The sequence below is a fragment of the Trematomus bernacchii genome, unplaced genomic scaffold, assembly GCF_902827165.1.
Source record: "Trematomus bernacchii unplaced genomic scaffold, fTreBer1.1, whole genome shotgun sequence".
NCBI classification, from domain to species: domain Eukaryota; kingdom Metazoa; phylum Chordata; class Actinopteri; order Perciformes; family Nototheniidae; genus Trematomus; species Trematomus bernacchii.
In genome coordinates, this window is record NW_022987477.1 from 2,821,762 (window position 1) to 2,834,847 (window position 13,086).

At 41.7% G+C, this 13,086-nt stretch overlaps 1 protein-coding gene across 3 annotated transcripts in view; it reads right to left on the bottom strand.

The window, feature by feature from the left end:
• Window positions 1–12,561, bottom strand: part of atp8a2 (ATPase phospholipid transporting 8A2) — a 56,777-nt gene extending 44,216 nt beyond the window's left edge. Inside the window, exons 1-2 of one of the 3 annotated variants that reach the window (XM_034148881.1) lie at window positions 12,353–12,561; window positions 2,545–2,689 (exon numbers count right to left, since the gene is read on the bottom strand). In XM_034148881.1, the coding sequence (XP_034004772.1) occupies window positions 2,545–2,689; window positions 12,353–12,395 (188 nt within the window). In that variant the 5' untranslated portion in view covers window positions 12,396–12,561. Of the gene's footprint in view, window positions 1–2,544; window positions 2,723–3,334; window positions 3,556–12,352 lie in introns of those variants that run through there. The other 2 variants (XM_034148873.1, XM_034148886.1) reach the window with 2 other exon arrangements.
• Window positions 12,562–13,086: the final 525 nt, after the last annotated feature.

Genomic DNA, 13,086 nt, shown 5'->3' on the forward strand with positions numbered 1-13,086 from the left:
TATTTAATGGAAAGTGAGTGCATCAAGTGCATTGACCAAATGGGTAAAAAGTAACCCTCCCATCACAGTCCAGAATCTCCATGAGGTGAACCGCTTTTTCCATCCGTCTCACCCACACACACACGAAACTACAAAGAGCACGACTTTACACACAAGACGAGTAGCAACAGCTGTCGTACACACGCACACACACTCACACTGTCCTGACCCCGATGCTTTGCATAGCTCAGAGTTGGTGATACTACACCTACGATCCAGTAGATAAAAGCTGCCTTAATCTAATCAAAGTCAAGTGATATCACATTTCACACACGCAAACACACACATTTCCATTGGAGCGGGCATCGAGCTGTGTGTTATTTTTCATTCTGTAGGCGTCCAACATACTGGTGCTGTAAGCAGCTGTTAGCTACAGGGGTGAGGCTCTCCTGCAGCTGTGCCGCATTGACATGTTTTTGAATAAGGGAAAGTTCTGTTTTCTTTATATAGGCTGAAAGAAAAGACTTTTGAAGGCAGGGAGAAGTCGTCCCCCTAAGTGGAAGAACACAATGAGCAAACCAAGGTAAGTAGATTTGAAGGATAAAAGAGCAGATGACTTTGCTGCACTAACGTTCAGTTTGTATCAACACATCCACAGTGAAATATGAAAGTGTGGAAGGCCTAGGGATTTGAGAGGAGGCCAGTCGAGTACACAGATAAAAGCTACAAGACTTTAATCTCTGAGAAATCAATAATGCTATTGAACCTTTCAAACGTAAACTAAAGAGTTACAGGAACACAGGGACATCAGAGTGCTCCTGGCTGTCCAATCAGCATGCAGCGCAGGGCACATGTGACCCAATGAGAGAAGCCAGGGAGCACTCACCTTAATCTTATTCCTAGAGTTCAAAAAGGCTGAAAAGTGAAATGATATCTCCTGACAGTAAATGGCAGACCGCTGAATGTCAATGACAATCCTTCAACTCACAGAACAGCCCTATGGGCGCCAAGCACAGTAAGTGCATACAAATAGGAATAATAAAAGATAAAGACATGGGACAAATTAAACTGCTGCATGTCTATTTTAAACTGTCAATACAATAATTACGGCCTCAAAACAACCCATGAAATATGCAGACAATACTTAGGATGATACTTATAAAAGACACTTCTTCACTTCAGTATGACACTGCTCATGACTGCCTACAGGCTGAAAAATTAACTTTTTGGTAACACCACCTAAATGGCTGTTATATGTTAACATTTGACCAACACTTAATAGATTACTATAGTTTTTGGCTGGTGAGGGGTGTAAATATCCAACCGTCTTATGCCAAGTCATATTTTTACCGCCGTGTTGCTGTTAATGATGCCCTGCCTGCCTATAATAACATAGTGTGAAATACTATTCACTGTTGAATCAAAGAGAGCCACCACTACACATTAACACAAAATGAGAAATACCTAATCTTGTAAAGTGTGTTTCAAGACTTAGTAGTCCACGTTATACCACAAATAGTCCTGACTACAAGTATTAAACCTCCTAGGATTCAGAAATCACACACACAGGCAAGTGTGGTTACTTTACTCTCATTGGCAGCCTTGAATATTCATTAGGACATTTGATTAAGCAACACAGTCATGTAAAGTTGTTAAGCCGAGATTCCCAAGTGGACTTCAGGCAGAGACATACATCAGCCTCCTAGGTCATAGGTGAAGTAATCGGTGACTTATTAAAAAAGCCTTATCAATAGAGCTTGACCTGCGATTTAAAGCAAAACTAAAAGAAAGAGAGAAAGGGAGAGAGAAAAAGCTAATCCTCAGTGGTCCAAAGTCTGCTCGCCACACATGGCATGACGGGAGGAAAAACATACAAGGATGTCCTTCAACCTGACAATACGGGTGTAAAGCCGCTCTAAAAGCAAATATCCAGAAAGCTGCAGTGTCCTTTAGGAAGACACAGAATCCCTAGAAGCTGACCCTGTTGACCCAAATACTGGAAGTGAAGTTAACACACTCAGAGAGCTTATCACCACCTCTGAATAAACAGACAATAATGAAAAAGTATCAGATAACTTTTCATCTACTCGACCGGCTGTTTGCTACCAAGCATCATATCAATCAGCAAAATGTACTTAGTAAAAGTTGTGCAGAAAAATTGCGTTTTATGTGTTTATAATTGTATACGTGACATGTCTGGATAATATTGTAGTAGCATTTTACTGTAGACTCTCTGTAAAATATTTAAATGACTTTTTAGACATGTATTTTGTGCAAAGTAGCTAAAGCTGTTCATTTATGTAGTGGAGTAAAATCACGTGATGTACCTTTGAATTGTAGTGGGGTAGAAGTACAAAGTAGCAACAATTGAAATATTACTACTAAAAATACTACTGAAACTGAAGTTGACACACTGATAGAGAGCTTATCACCACCTCAGAATGAACCGAAAATAAAAGTCAGATACGTTTTGATCTACTCTCCATGCTGTTTACAAAGCATGCTGTAGTAGTAGGTGAAAACAGAGCATTTCAGGTACACAACATGCAGTGAAAGCCCACTCACCTGACATGGTTGTCGCAGAACTTGGTTGTCTGTGTCCCGTTGAGCAGCACCGATCGGGCGGTGGCGTCTACCGGATCCGCCTGGGAAGTAGTCCCGGACATCTCATCATCTGCCTTTCGGTATCCTCCGGACGAGCACGCAGGTCCTGCACCGTTAGAGTGATGGGAGAGAGGCGAGGCTGGGTGAGTGTCAGTGGAGAGGTGGTGAGAGACAGAGAGAGGGGAGGGAAATAGTGGGAGAGAGACACACACAGACGGACGAGGTTCAAAAGGCTCCCAATCAGGACTAGAGGATACTCTGTGCTGATGTGTGCTGAAGCCGGTGCGGTCGATTCAATGACGTTTCCCGGTATAAACACCCCCCCTTGTCTTTCAGTATTATTATGCAGGTACCGTCAATGCACACACACGCCCACGGGACCCCCCTGTGTATAATGGATGTGCTGAGGGATGCACAATGGCGAACAAACACACCGTGTGTTATGTTATCAGCAACCTGTCCATATGTAACACAGGAGAGGAGAAGACCCGGCGTGCATGGCGACTGTCATTACATGCAGAAATGATGCTAAAAAAAAGTGGGAAGAGGGTGCCCCCCCCCCTCTCTGCCTCCCATTCCCCGCCAAGGCTTTGTCATCTCCAACCATTTTACGCGTCGGGATCTCCCTGCACGCTCTCCTGCAGCGGGACTATTTTCTACCCTTAATTCTGATAGTATGTATGTTTCTGCAGGGAAATTGTGAGAGCAATGCAAACAGGTCTGCTCAGTTTACTCAGCTGCTACAGCGGACCTGGGCGCGGACAGATGCAGCGTGCCCGAGCCTCCTCGCTCCTCCTTCGGCCTCGCTGCTGAGTAAACTCCCAGTGAAAGATACTGCAAGCTCCGCAGCCGTGTCATCTGGCCACCTGCCGCCTCCAAACGCCTTTTTTTCGGGGTGAACGATCTCCTAAAACTCCGATTTGATAGCGAGCGCCTCACTAGTGCATTCAACAAGAGCAGGAAGCCATATGGAGCTCCTTCAGTGTTTCAGTGCTGCGGAGGGGAAAGCTTGGGCTCCGCTTTTAAAGGGCCAGAAGCCTGATATCGCCTTGAGATCGCCTTGAGATCTTGTGGTCGGGTCAAGTGACATCCATGAGGCAGGAGCCATGCATCAGGAGATCATTTATTGTGATCCTGTGTCTGCTCACTGGAGGATTCACAACTTTCTCAATAGTTTGCATAGATAGTTAGAATGCAATGAATGAATAATCTAGAGTGCATTTATCTGCAAAGCTACAGGTAAGCCACAAAATCCTGTCATTATTCTGATAATACTATGTCAACAACTCCACTCACTGCGTGATTCACAACTTGCTCAGTAGTTTGCATAGATGCAAATCCAGTATGCGATAAAATATAATTACCTAGAGTGCATTTACTGGGAAGCAGGTCACATCCTGTCTGATAATACTATGTCAACAAGCAGAGGTTGAAAAGTACTCAGAGCATTAAGTACATGTGGAAATACTATGGTCTTAAAATACTCCATTACAAGTCCTGAATTAAAAGGTTACCTAAGTAGAAGTACAGAAGTATTAGCAGCTTGATATACTTAAATTATTTAAACTAAAAGCAATCAGCATGCAGAGTGTATTAGTATGGACAACTATATTATCCTGTGTTTTTTATCACTAACAAACCCATGTAAGAGCCTGTTAATGTTTTAGTTTGTGAATGTTGAGCCAATTTTAGATAGTAAAGTACAATTATGTCAAAATACTTTTTAGCTATATTTCTTGAGTACATTTACTAAGTTACATTCCAGCATACAAGCTGTGAGAGCTGAAGTGAAATTCTTATTTTTGTGGGATCTTCTAGTTTCTTGGTATGACTGCATTGTGTCTGTGAGCGAGGCTGTAAGTTAAAACAACAACAGGCTAATTGCGTAAATAATTTAGAAACGAATAAGCACTGCCAGGGTTTAGCAGATTGAATTTCCGCAGTCTTGAAACTCTATTTCTGCGGCACTACACAATCCGGGCCTTTCTCTCCCCTCAATAACCAAAATATCATTATATCCCACTCAAGCCTGCCGCTGTGAAGCAGGTGATGAATTGTAAAGCGACCCAGACGAAAAACTGCCAGGCTTATCTATACTGGATGCACTATAACCACATCAGAACTCCACTTTAGCATACAAAGAGACATTAAGTTGTGTGTGTTTACCGGAAACGTCTACAATACACTTTGAAGTGCATCTGGAGGTTATTCTATCTAAGCCAGACAATTTCTTTGGATTTTGTATTTATTCGAGGTAAAAAAAGTCAATTTATTGTACTAAATTTCATAGTCATTCCACCATTTTAAAAGACCTACATCACCATTAATGTGCCATAAACCTGCAATGTGCAATATAAACACTTCTTTGCAATCGCACAGTGCTATAATCACTTTTATGTAAGAAATACCTATTTTTATAAAAGTCTCAACTGTTTTTTAATGCCGTTTCAGCACTTAGTTTTACTTAAAGGGGACCTATCATGCAAAATGCACTTTTTGATGTCTTTTATACATAAAGATGTGTCCCCGGTGTGTCGGGGAACTCACGCAGCATCAGAAAATAAAACCCTCTCTTTTTTTCCTCCGTACCCAAATCTCTAAAAACGGGGCTACAATGGAGCTGATCCAGATTTGCGTCTGATATGACGTAATATCGGAAATGTAGGCTGGCTTTACACCCGCTGCCCTATCAGAAAGTTGCTATCGGAAACAATGCCCGACTGTTTTGGACGTAATATGGTCGGTGTTTACATTAGCATCGCTAACACTCAGAGCTAACCTGTACTGGAGAGCATGTGTGTGAAGAAGCAGGAAATAAAAAGGAACTCACCTTGTGGTATAACCGGCAAGAGAGAAAGCCTTTGAGCTCCATACTGTTTCAGAAATAATCCTTGATAATCCATGATATGGCGTTTCATCACGGCAGTATTTAGTTTAGACAGTAGCTGCCGGGTCCCGCATGAGCTCAGCCCCCTCCTTTTTTTTAATTATTATTATTATTTATTTTTTAAAGCTTTATACCCAAAATCAGCACTTTTGAAACAGGAAGTGAAATAGAGGGATATGAGGCATGGCTAGAATGGGTGATCTGTTTGGTATTTTGAGCAAAACACTTCATAGACATGTTTTTTATATATTTTTATATATCTGAGACCTATGCTATTGCCTAAAAATAGCATGATAGGTGACCTTTAAATTGCTGCTACCCTTTTTTAACCAGGGTTGTTTGTTTTTATGTTGATTGTATTACTTATGTCTGCTTTTCTTTTATTATTGCATGCCCTTTTAACCTGCTAGGCCACTTTAGCTATAACACTGTAAATGTCCCCGCTGTGGGACATTTACAGTGTAAAGGAATTCTGATTTTGATTTCTGATTCTGAAAAACTACAACCTTAGTGCTTCACCAAACCAAGCCGAGAGAGCAAGGGTCAAAGTCTATCCAAGCAGAATGATAATGAGGCAGCCTATCCCTCATCTCTATAACTCTGACTGGGCTATTACCCCTGCACCTAACAGAGCTATAAGTCACAATCTCAGCCCTGCACTCCACACTGCGAATGGCACTGAGGTCAATCAAGATAGCAGGTGATTGTGGAAATGACAGAAGATGATAGAAGGTTAAAGGTAGTGAAGGGTGACAAACATTGTGATCGCGGTCCTATCACGAAGCAATCCTGTTCAGATCTTTTCTCAGGGTTTCCTTTTTCTTTTTTACACTCAGACTTTATTGATTTTTTTCCAGACAATAAACAAGAAAACAACACAATAAACAAGCAACTTCAGCACGTATGTGATCTAGAGTTACGAGAAATATTCCTGAGTATTTTGGATAACTGCAAAGCGTCCTCAAGGTTAATAGAATTAGTGTTCTCCATAGTAATTGAGTAGGGTATATTCACAATCATATTCATTTCGAGATATATTTTAAACATTTCGACCATCTTCCAGGACACCAGTTGTTTCTTAGTCTTGATGAAGGTCAGTCTCTCCATCTCATGAACTTCTCTTAATGATTTCATACTGTAGGAGGATCGGCTTGTAACCACTTAGGAGTTATTGATGGTCTACTCTTTCTCTACCTGGTTGCTTATTCTTGTTTTTGCTATTACCTCCACTTTTAACCCTCTACCTTTCTGAGCAGATCAATAGCGGCTTTCTCAGCAGCCCACTTCAGCTCTGATTCATTTGTGAGGAGGGATCAATGCCTCGGTTACTCATCTCTGATGGAGCGCAGTCAACCTAACTCATCACCGATGATTCAGCAGAAAACCCCAGCAGAGTCACAGCCAGGTCAATTACACGTGAAGCATCCATGTACCATAGGTCCGATAACCTGCGACCAGGACAGGTAAGACTAGACCGATCCGAACCTCGACAAACACTTTGATCTCATACCCTGCTCTACCAAACACCCATTTGGTTGGTGAGGCGTAAACAAGACGTGTCCCCTTTCTTCTAAACAACATTAATAAGCCAAACATCCGTCCATTAAAGGGAAGCTTAACAGCCCTTTTTACCATCTCTCATAACATATAGTTGTGTCATTAGAAGCCTATTAAAGCAAACACATTTTACACAATGGGCCGATAAAATCACCTGTTCCCTTACGAAGAACAAGGGCAAAAGAAACAAAGACAATTAAATCCATCATGCATTGTAATTTGAAGATTTTGCACTCAGCTTCATAATATCTTAAAATGGAGTATTAACTTTTGGTGTTTGGGCTGAGCCCCAAGTTTCCCTGGACTGGAGCCAAAGTTTTCCTGCTAAAAAGCAAGCTGGCTGCTGAATAATTGATAGAGACAGGCTGCATAATTCATCCACATTTTCCAGTATGGCAGAGCATATTTCACCAGAAGCTGTGCCTCGGTTCCAAGACTCAAGAAACAGCCACCGCGTTAATTAGCACAGACTTGCCAGACATGTTTAATTGAATCATGTTTAATGCACTTCATTCAAACACCTCAACCAGAGTGGAAACTAAATGAGCCAGAAAGGAAATAATCAAAACAACAGTCACAGAAGAATAGCTTCAATCATCCCCAGCTGTTGAAGCACCCGACAAGCTTAAAGGAAAAAACTGAAATCTTTTATTAAATGTATTATGTCAAGAAATGTCACATAACTGTATTAGGTTAGTTGAAAGCAATAATATTAAGTTGAACCTAATATAATATTTATCTAAACTTAATATTATTGCTTTCAACTGACCTTGTCAACAGTCTGTTGACATAATACATTTGATTTAAAGGTCCCATGTCATGCTTTTCTGGTTATTACCCGTCCCCTTGTGTGTTATGAAGGTTTTTATGCATGTAAACGGTCTGCAAAGTCACAAACCCTCAAAGTACACCCTGTAGCCCCAAAAGGACCAATCCACGGACTTCCTCACACACACACACTCAATCTTTTCTCAGCTGCAGCTCCGCCGATTTCTCCTCCCTGAGACGGCGGGACGCGGCGAGGCTGTGAGTCGGTGTGTGAGCACACACACAAACTCCCAGCCAGGCTGCGGGTGTGTGTGTGTTCGGGCTGGGTTTCGCTGTGTCTCGCTGTCTCGCAGACGGCCACTGGGCTCACAGGGAGGGGGGGGGGGGCAGGAGCTCCAACAAGCCGTTTAGGACAGAGAGTGAATACACATACTATACAGAGATGCTGTATGAGAAACCAATGCGATTTTGGAAAATTGCACAATATAAATCTATTTTAGTAGACCTCAACAATGGAATTATTATCAGTAGAAATGGCCATGACATGGGACCTTTAAGTAACGTAGGACAGATGCTGGCGGTTTACACATTTCTGTTATCTTAAAAACTGTCAAAACATTTAAAAATTGCACTATGGCAATCAGAGAGCATCCCAGCATTTTGTTTTCCACAGTTGGCAACATGGCCGCAAAGTCATTGCCCCGTAACAGCAAGGTCTCAGGTTTTAATCCCCCGACAGCCACGAGCCTGCCAACGTGTTCTTGAGCTAAACACTGATTCAAAACCTTTCAATCTCTTGAGAAAACACTAGAGATCTTCCCCCTACGACCCTGCTGTGTGGTTAGAATAGCATTACCAACGGAGCATCTTCGGTCCGGCTGACTTCCACGTCCCATGGCTGTCCCGTCCCCGACCCGCAGGCCCCTATCTGCAGTTCTTGGTCGAACTAGCCTCAGGCGGGTCCCAGTGGCTCCATTTGCAACCGTAACAGAGTAAGAAGTAAGGCAAGAAAGCCTCTTAAGAAGCCACTGTAATGAGCAGGATAATCCCCTCTGTGTCTGCTCTGCAACTTCACCTGCTGCTAATATATAACCTGATAATCCTACAGGTGACACAGCAGCACACACACAACACAAATGTATGCATATTCACAAATATACACACACACACTGACTTATGGGACCAGGCTAGCACACATAGGGGTGAACATACAGGGTTTGAAGCCAGAAAAACATGCAATACGACATGCTTCTACGTGCTTCCTGTCTAAATCCACTTATGTGTCATACACGCATGCAGCCATGTTCATGTACATGCTGTATATAGATGCCATAGATGCCATGTACACACACACACACACACACTGATGTGTTTTGTGTTCTACAGCATGCATGTGTGTTGGTAATAAAAGTCTAGCTTAAAGTGCCCAGTGAAATCAATCTGTGGTCATTAGCATGGTCTGACATCAGTGGTGGAAGAAGTATTCAGATGCTTTACTTGAGTAAAAGTACTAATTCATTTGTGTCAAAACACTTCATTACAAGTAAAAGGGCTGCGTTCAAAAATCTTACTGAAGTAAAAATATTATCAGCAAATTGTACTTAAAGTATAAAAAGTAAAAGTAATCATTGTGCAGAGAAATGGTCTTAACATGTGTATATAATTATATTTATATATGTGACATTTCTAGACAATGCATCAAGTAGCATTTTAATGTTGTAAACAAAGGTCGGATTGACCTTTTGTCAAACTTTAAAATAATTTGACTTAAAGAGTTAGTTTACTTATTTTATTTTTAGAGATGCATTTTGTTCAAAGTAGCTAAAGCTGTTAAATAAATGTAGTGAAGTCAAATTACATTATGTAAAAGGTAGTGGAGTAGAAGTAGCATACATTTGGAAATATTCAAGTAAAGTACCTCAAAATTCTACTTAAGTACAGTGAGTAAATGTACTTAGTTACTTCCCACCTCTGACTGACATGACCCCACTTTCTTGAAGCACATGCAGTGGAAGGTTTCTGCATTATCACTCCAGGCCCCGAGGAGCTACAGATTATCAGGGTCCGCAGCAGGGAAATAATTTCAGATAAGAACCAGAGACGTAGCAGGACATGTAGCTCTTGAGGGCCGGGGGTTTGGAGACACCTGCTCCTATAGCTGGTGGCCATGCACCTAAAAGGACTCCGGACACAAATGTGGCGTCATCCAGTCTAATTCGAGCAAACTCACTTTTGTCAAACCTGTCCGTGAGGCGGGCTGACAAAGTAGCCCCTTGGCCTGGGTCCTGCAGGTCAGAAGCCTCCTGCCTAAGGGTGGTCAACACTAACTGCTCTGTGGGCACCAGAGAGGCCGCGGCAGGAGGAAACAACACACACACAAGACAAGATGTCAATAAACACAATGTGTCAATATAGCTTGTGATGGATGCATTAATAGTGAAATGATTTTCATGGCTGTAGTTCTGAAGAGATGCACACAGAATGGACTTAGCTTGAGCAGGAGTGCCCCCCTGTGTTCAACCTTTGTAAGTACATCATTGCTGCAATTTATTTGGGTTTCACTATCTCCTCGTACTAACGGAACTAAACGGGAAAAGTACCTAAACGGATGCATTGTTGACGGTTGGCTGAGCTGCATGACTTGCACAAACGAATGATATCAACAAAGGGAACGATGTGCTCTTACACTTAAACATAAATCCTAAGGGCTGACCAATGCTGTTTTCATTTATGTTTTATAACTTAAATACTTGTTTTCGTATATCGTGCTAATACGCTAAAGCTTGGTGAGAAGTCTTTTTTCTTTTGATGTCTTTTCATGGTCCTTTTAAATAAAAATGAAATAAAATAATGATCTGTTTCAGAGTTAATGTGAGAGATTGGTAGCTGCAGACGTCACCCGGTGTATGGCAGGTTGTAAGTTTGCTAATTGGAGCAAAGAGGTCAGGATACATGAGGTCACAGTGAAGGCAGCAATCTGACACTCGTGCTTCCCCTTCACACCCATGCTATAAATGTGGCAGTAGTAAACACTCGTTCACAGAAAGCAAAAAGTATCCAGTCGAGTTACTGGAAGTCCCACGATAATTGCTCCAATACAAGTTAACTAGTGAATGTCAGCACTTAAGCTCTGCGTAGGTAAATATAACAGCGGTGAGACCATCTGATATTCTATTCTACAAAAATATATAATGGCTTGTAACAATACTGTGAAAAATGTATGCTTCTATATTTGAAATGGGTGCTGAATGCTTTTAACCTTTGACCTGTGAAAAAGTATATATATATATATATGTATGAGAGAACCTCTGGCCTGAGGACAGTGTGGCCCAGTTGGCGCTCATCTCTTCTCACAATTTGCCCTGCTTTCTATTTCTGGAAGCTGCGTGAGGCATGCAGCCGCACATATACAGTACACACACAAACACACACATCAGCAAAGCACAACAATATGTGCCAGTCACTATTAAAAGCCACTGGATGAGCAAAACACACGCTCCTCTCTTCCATTCCGACATCTGTTTGTGACGTGTGAAATCATCCGATGCAGCTTTGTGTTTCTAGCTCCTTCCCTGGGGAAATATGAAGTATTTTCTCCCAAAAAGTATGACTATATCCCTCACTAAACACTCTAACACACTAAAAAATAACAGCTTTGGTTCAAACAGCATCTAGTAGAAAACAGGTGTAGAAACCTGTGTTGTTGAAACAGGATGTTGATGGCCTTCAGGTCAGGTGTGCTCTCCAGAGGGTCACGTGGATTAAAAGTCGGCAAGGAAATAGGCTGTTCTTGGAATGATCTATATGAGCTTGGGATTTCAAATGCAAAGAAATCCTTCATATATATTTATTTTATAAAAATGTAAGCGAGTCAATCCATAAGAAAATATCCAATATGTTCTGGGTACAAGAGGCTGTTGCAGCACAATTATCTAATAGCATATTGATGCCATGAGGAATAAAGTGTACTCTATTGAGAGATCATGTATAACTCCTTCGAATATATACTGTATTTTATAGAAATATTTAAGCCAGTCAACCCATAAGAAAATATCCCATATGTTGTCATTCAGGTGGCCTGGATACAAGGGGCTGTTGCAACACAACTATCTGTTACCATATTGATGTCATGGGAAATACAGTATATTCTATTTTAGTGCGTTTTAAGGTCACACGATACTCGTTTCCATCCTAGCAGGAACACACATGTTGTATTATCTTATGTAAGATTGCCAATTCATATAAAGGGCATACCGGGCCATCAGAAGCAGACACCTGCAGTCCGCTTGCCCTTGCATCCTCTGCCCAAAAAAAAGTCGAGACTGGAGGATAGATACCGGTACAGCAAGTCGCATGCATGCCGCAGTCTCGAACAAATCCCGTTATTATGCCAAGCACATTAAATACGCACGATTATGTACAGGCCGCAATAGCCTGTTATCAACAGTGAGACAGAGATCTTGCGATGACAGATGACAGATCTCGAATTAAAAGGCTGGTGAAAGCGTTAACTGTGCAAAGATTAAATAAGGTGTTTGTTGTTGTTTTTTAGCTTACCCCCCTCGGTGTGTATCTTCTTCGCTCTCCGGTTGAAATACATCTTGAATGGTTGTCTGAGAGGCTGGGGAGATGTTTTCCAAGCCGGGGCATGCTCACGGTTCTCCGGCAGAGCAGGGGACCGCTGCTCCGGGTCCGGGCTGCGGCTCACTGGCCATTATTTATCGGCTAGTCTGCGGAGGTAATGTTGCATAGAAGATGACAGCTGCCATAGAGCGCCATAGAAGGGATGAAGAAGGTGCAACTTCCGGTTACTGCTTTCAAAATAAAAGACGTTCGAATAAAGGTAAGATGAATGTGATGTTTACATTCATTAAAGTTAAAGTTACCCTTATTAAAACAAACATAGGTTAGCAAAAACAATGCCAGGGTTAGGCTTAAAAGCTTAACCGGTCATAGTAGAGGAAATTGTAATGATGATTTGTAACCTTTTCTAATTGCATTACCAAATCACTAGTTGCCCTGCGTCTGATCTGAAATCTTTATTTTGAAAGATCAACTGTCACACTTCCGCTCATGTGCTCTGTGGCTTGTTTATAGTTTTGTTTCCCATTCAATTCATTCAATTGAGCCACGGGGGCGCGCATCGTATGATCAGATGCGAACGCGCGTACTGGCCTCTGGGTACAGAGATTGAAGTACAACTGATGTCAATTAAATTGTATTTTATCACTCTATAAAAATGGATAACGTATGAAAAATAAATCGTGAAATACTCTCGTATTGACCTTTAT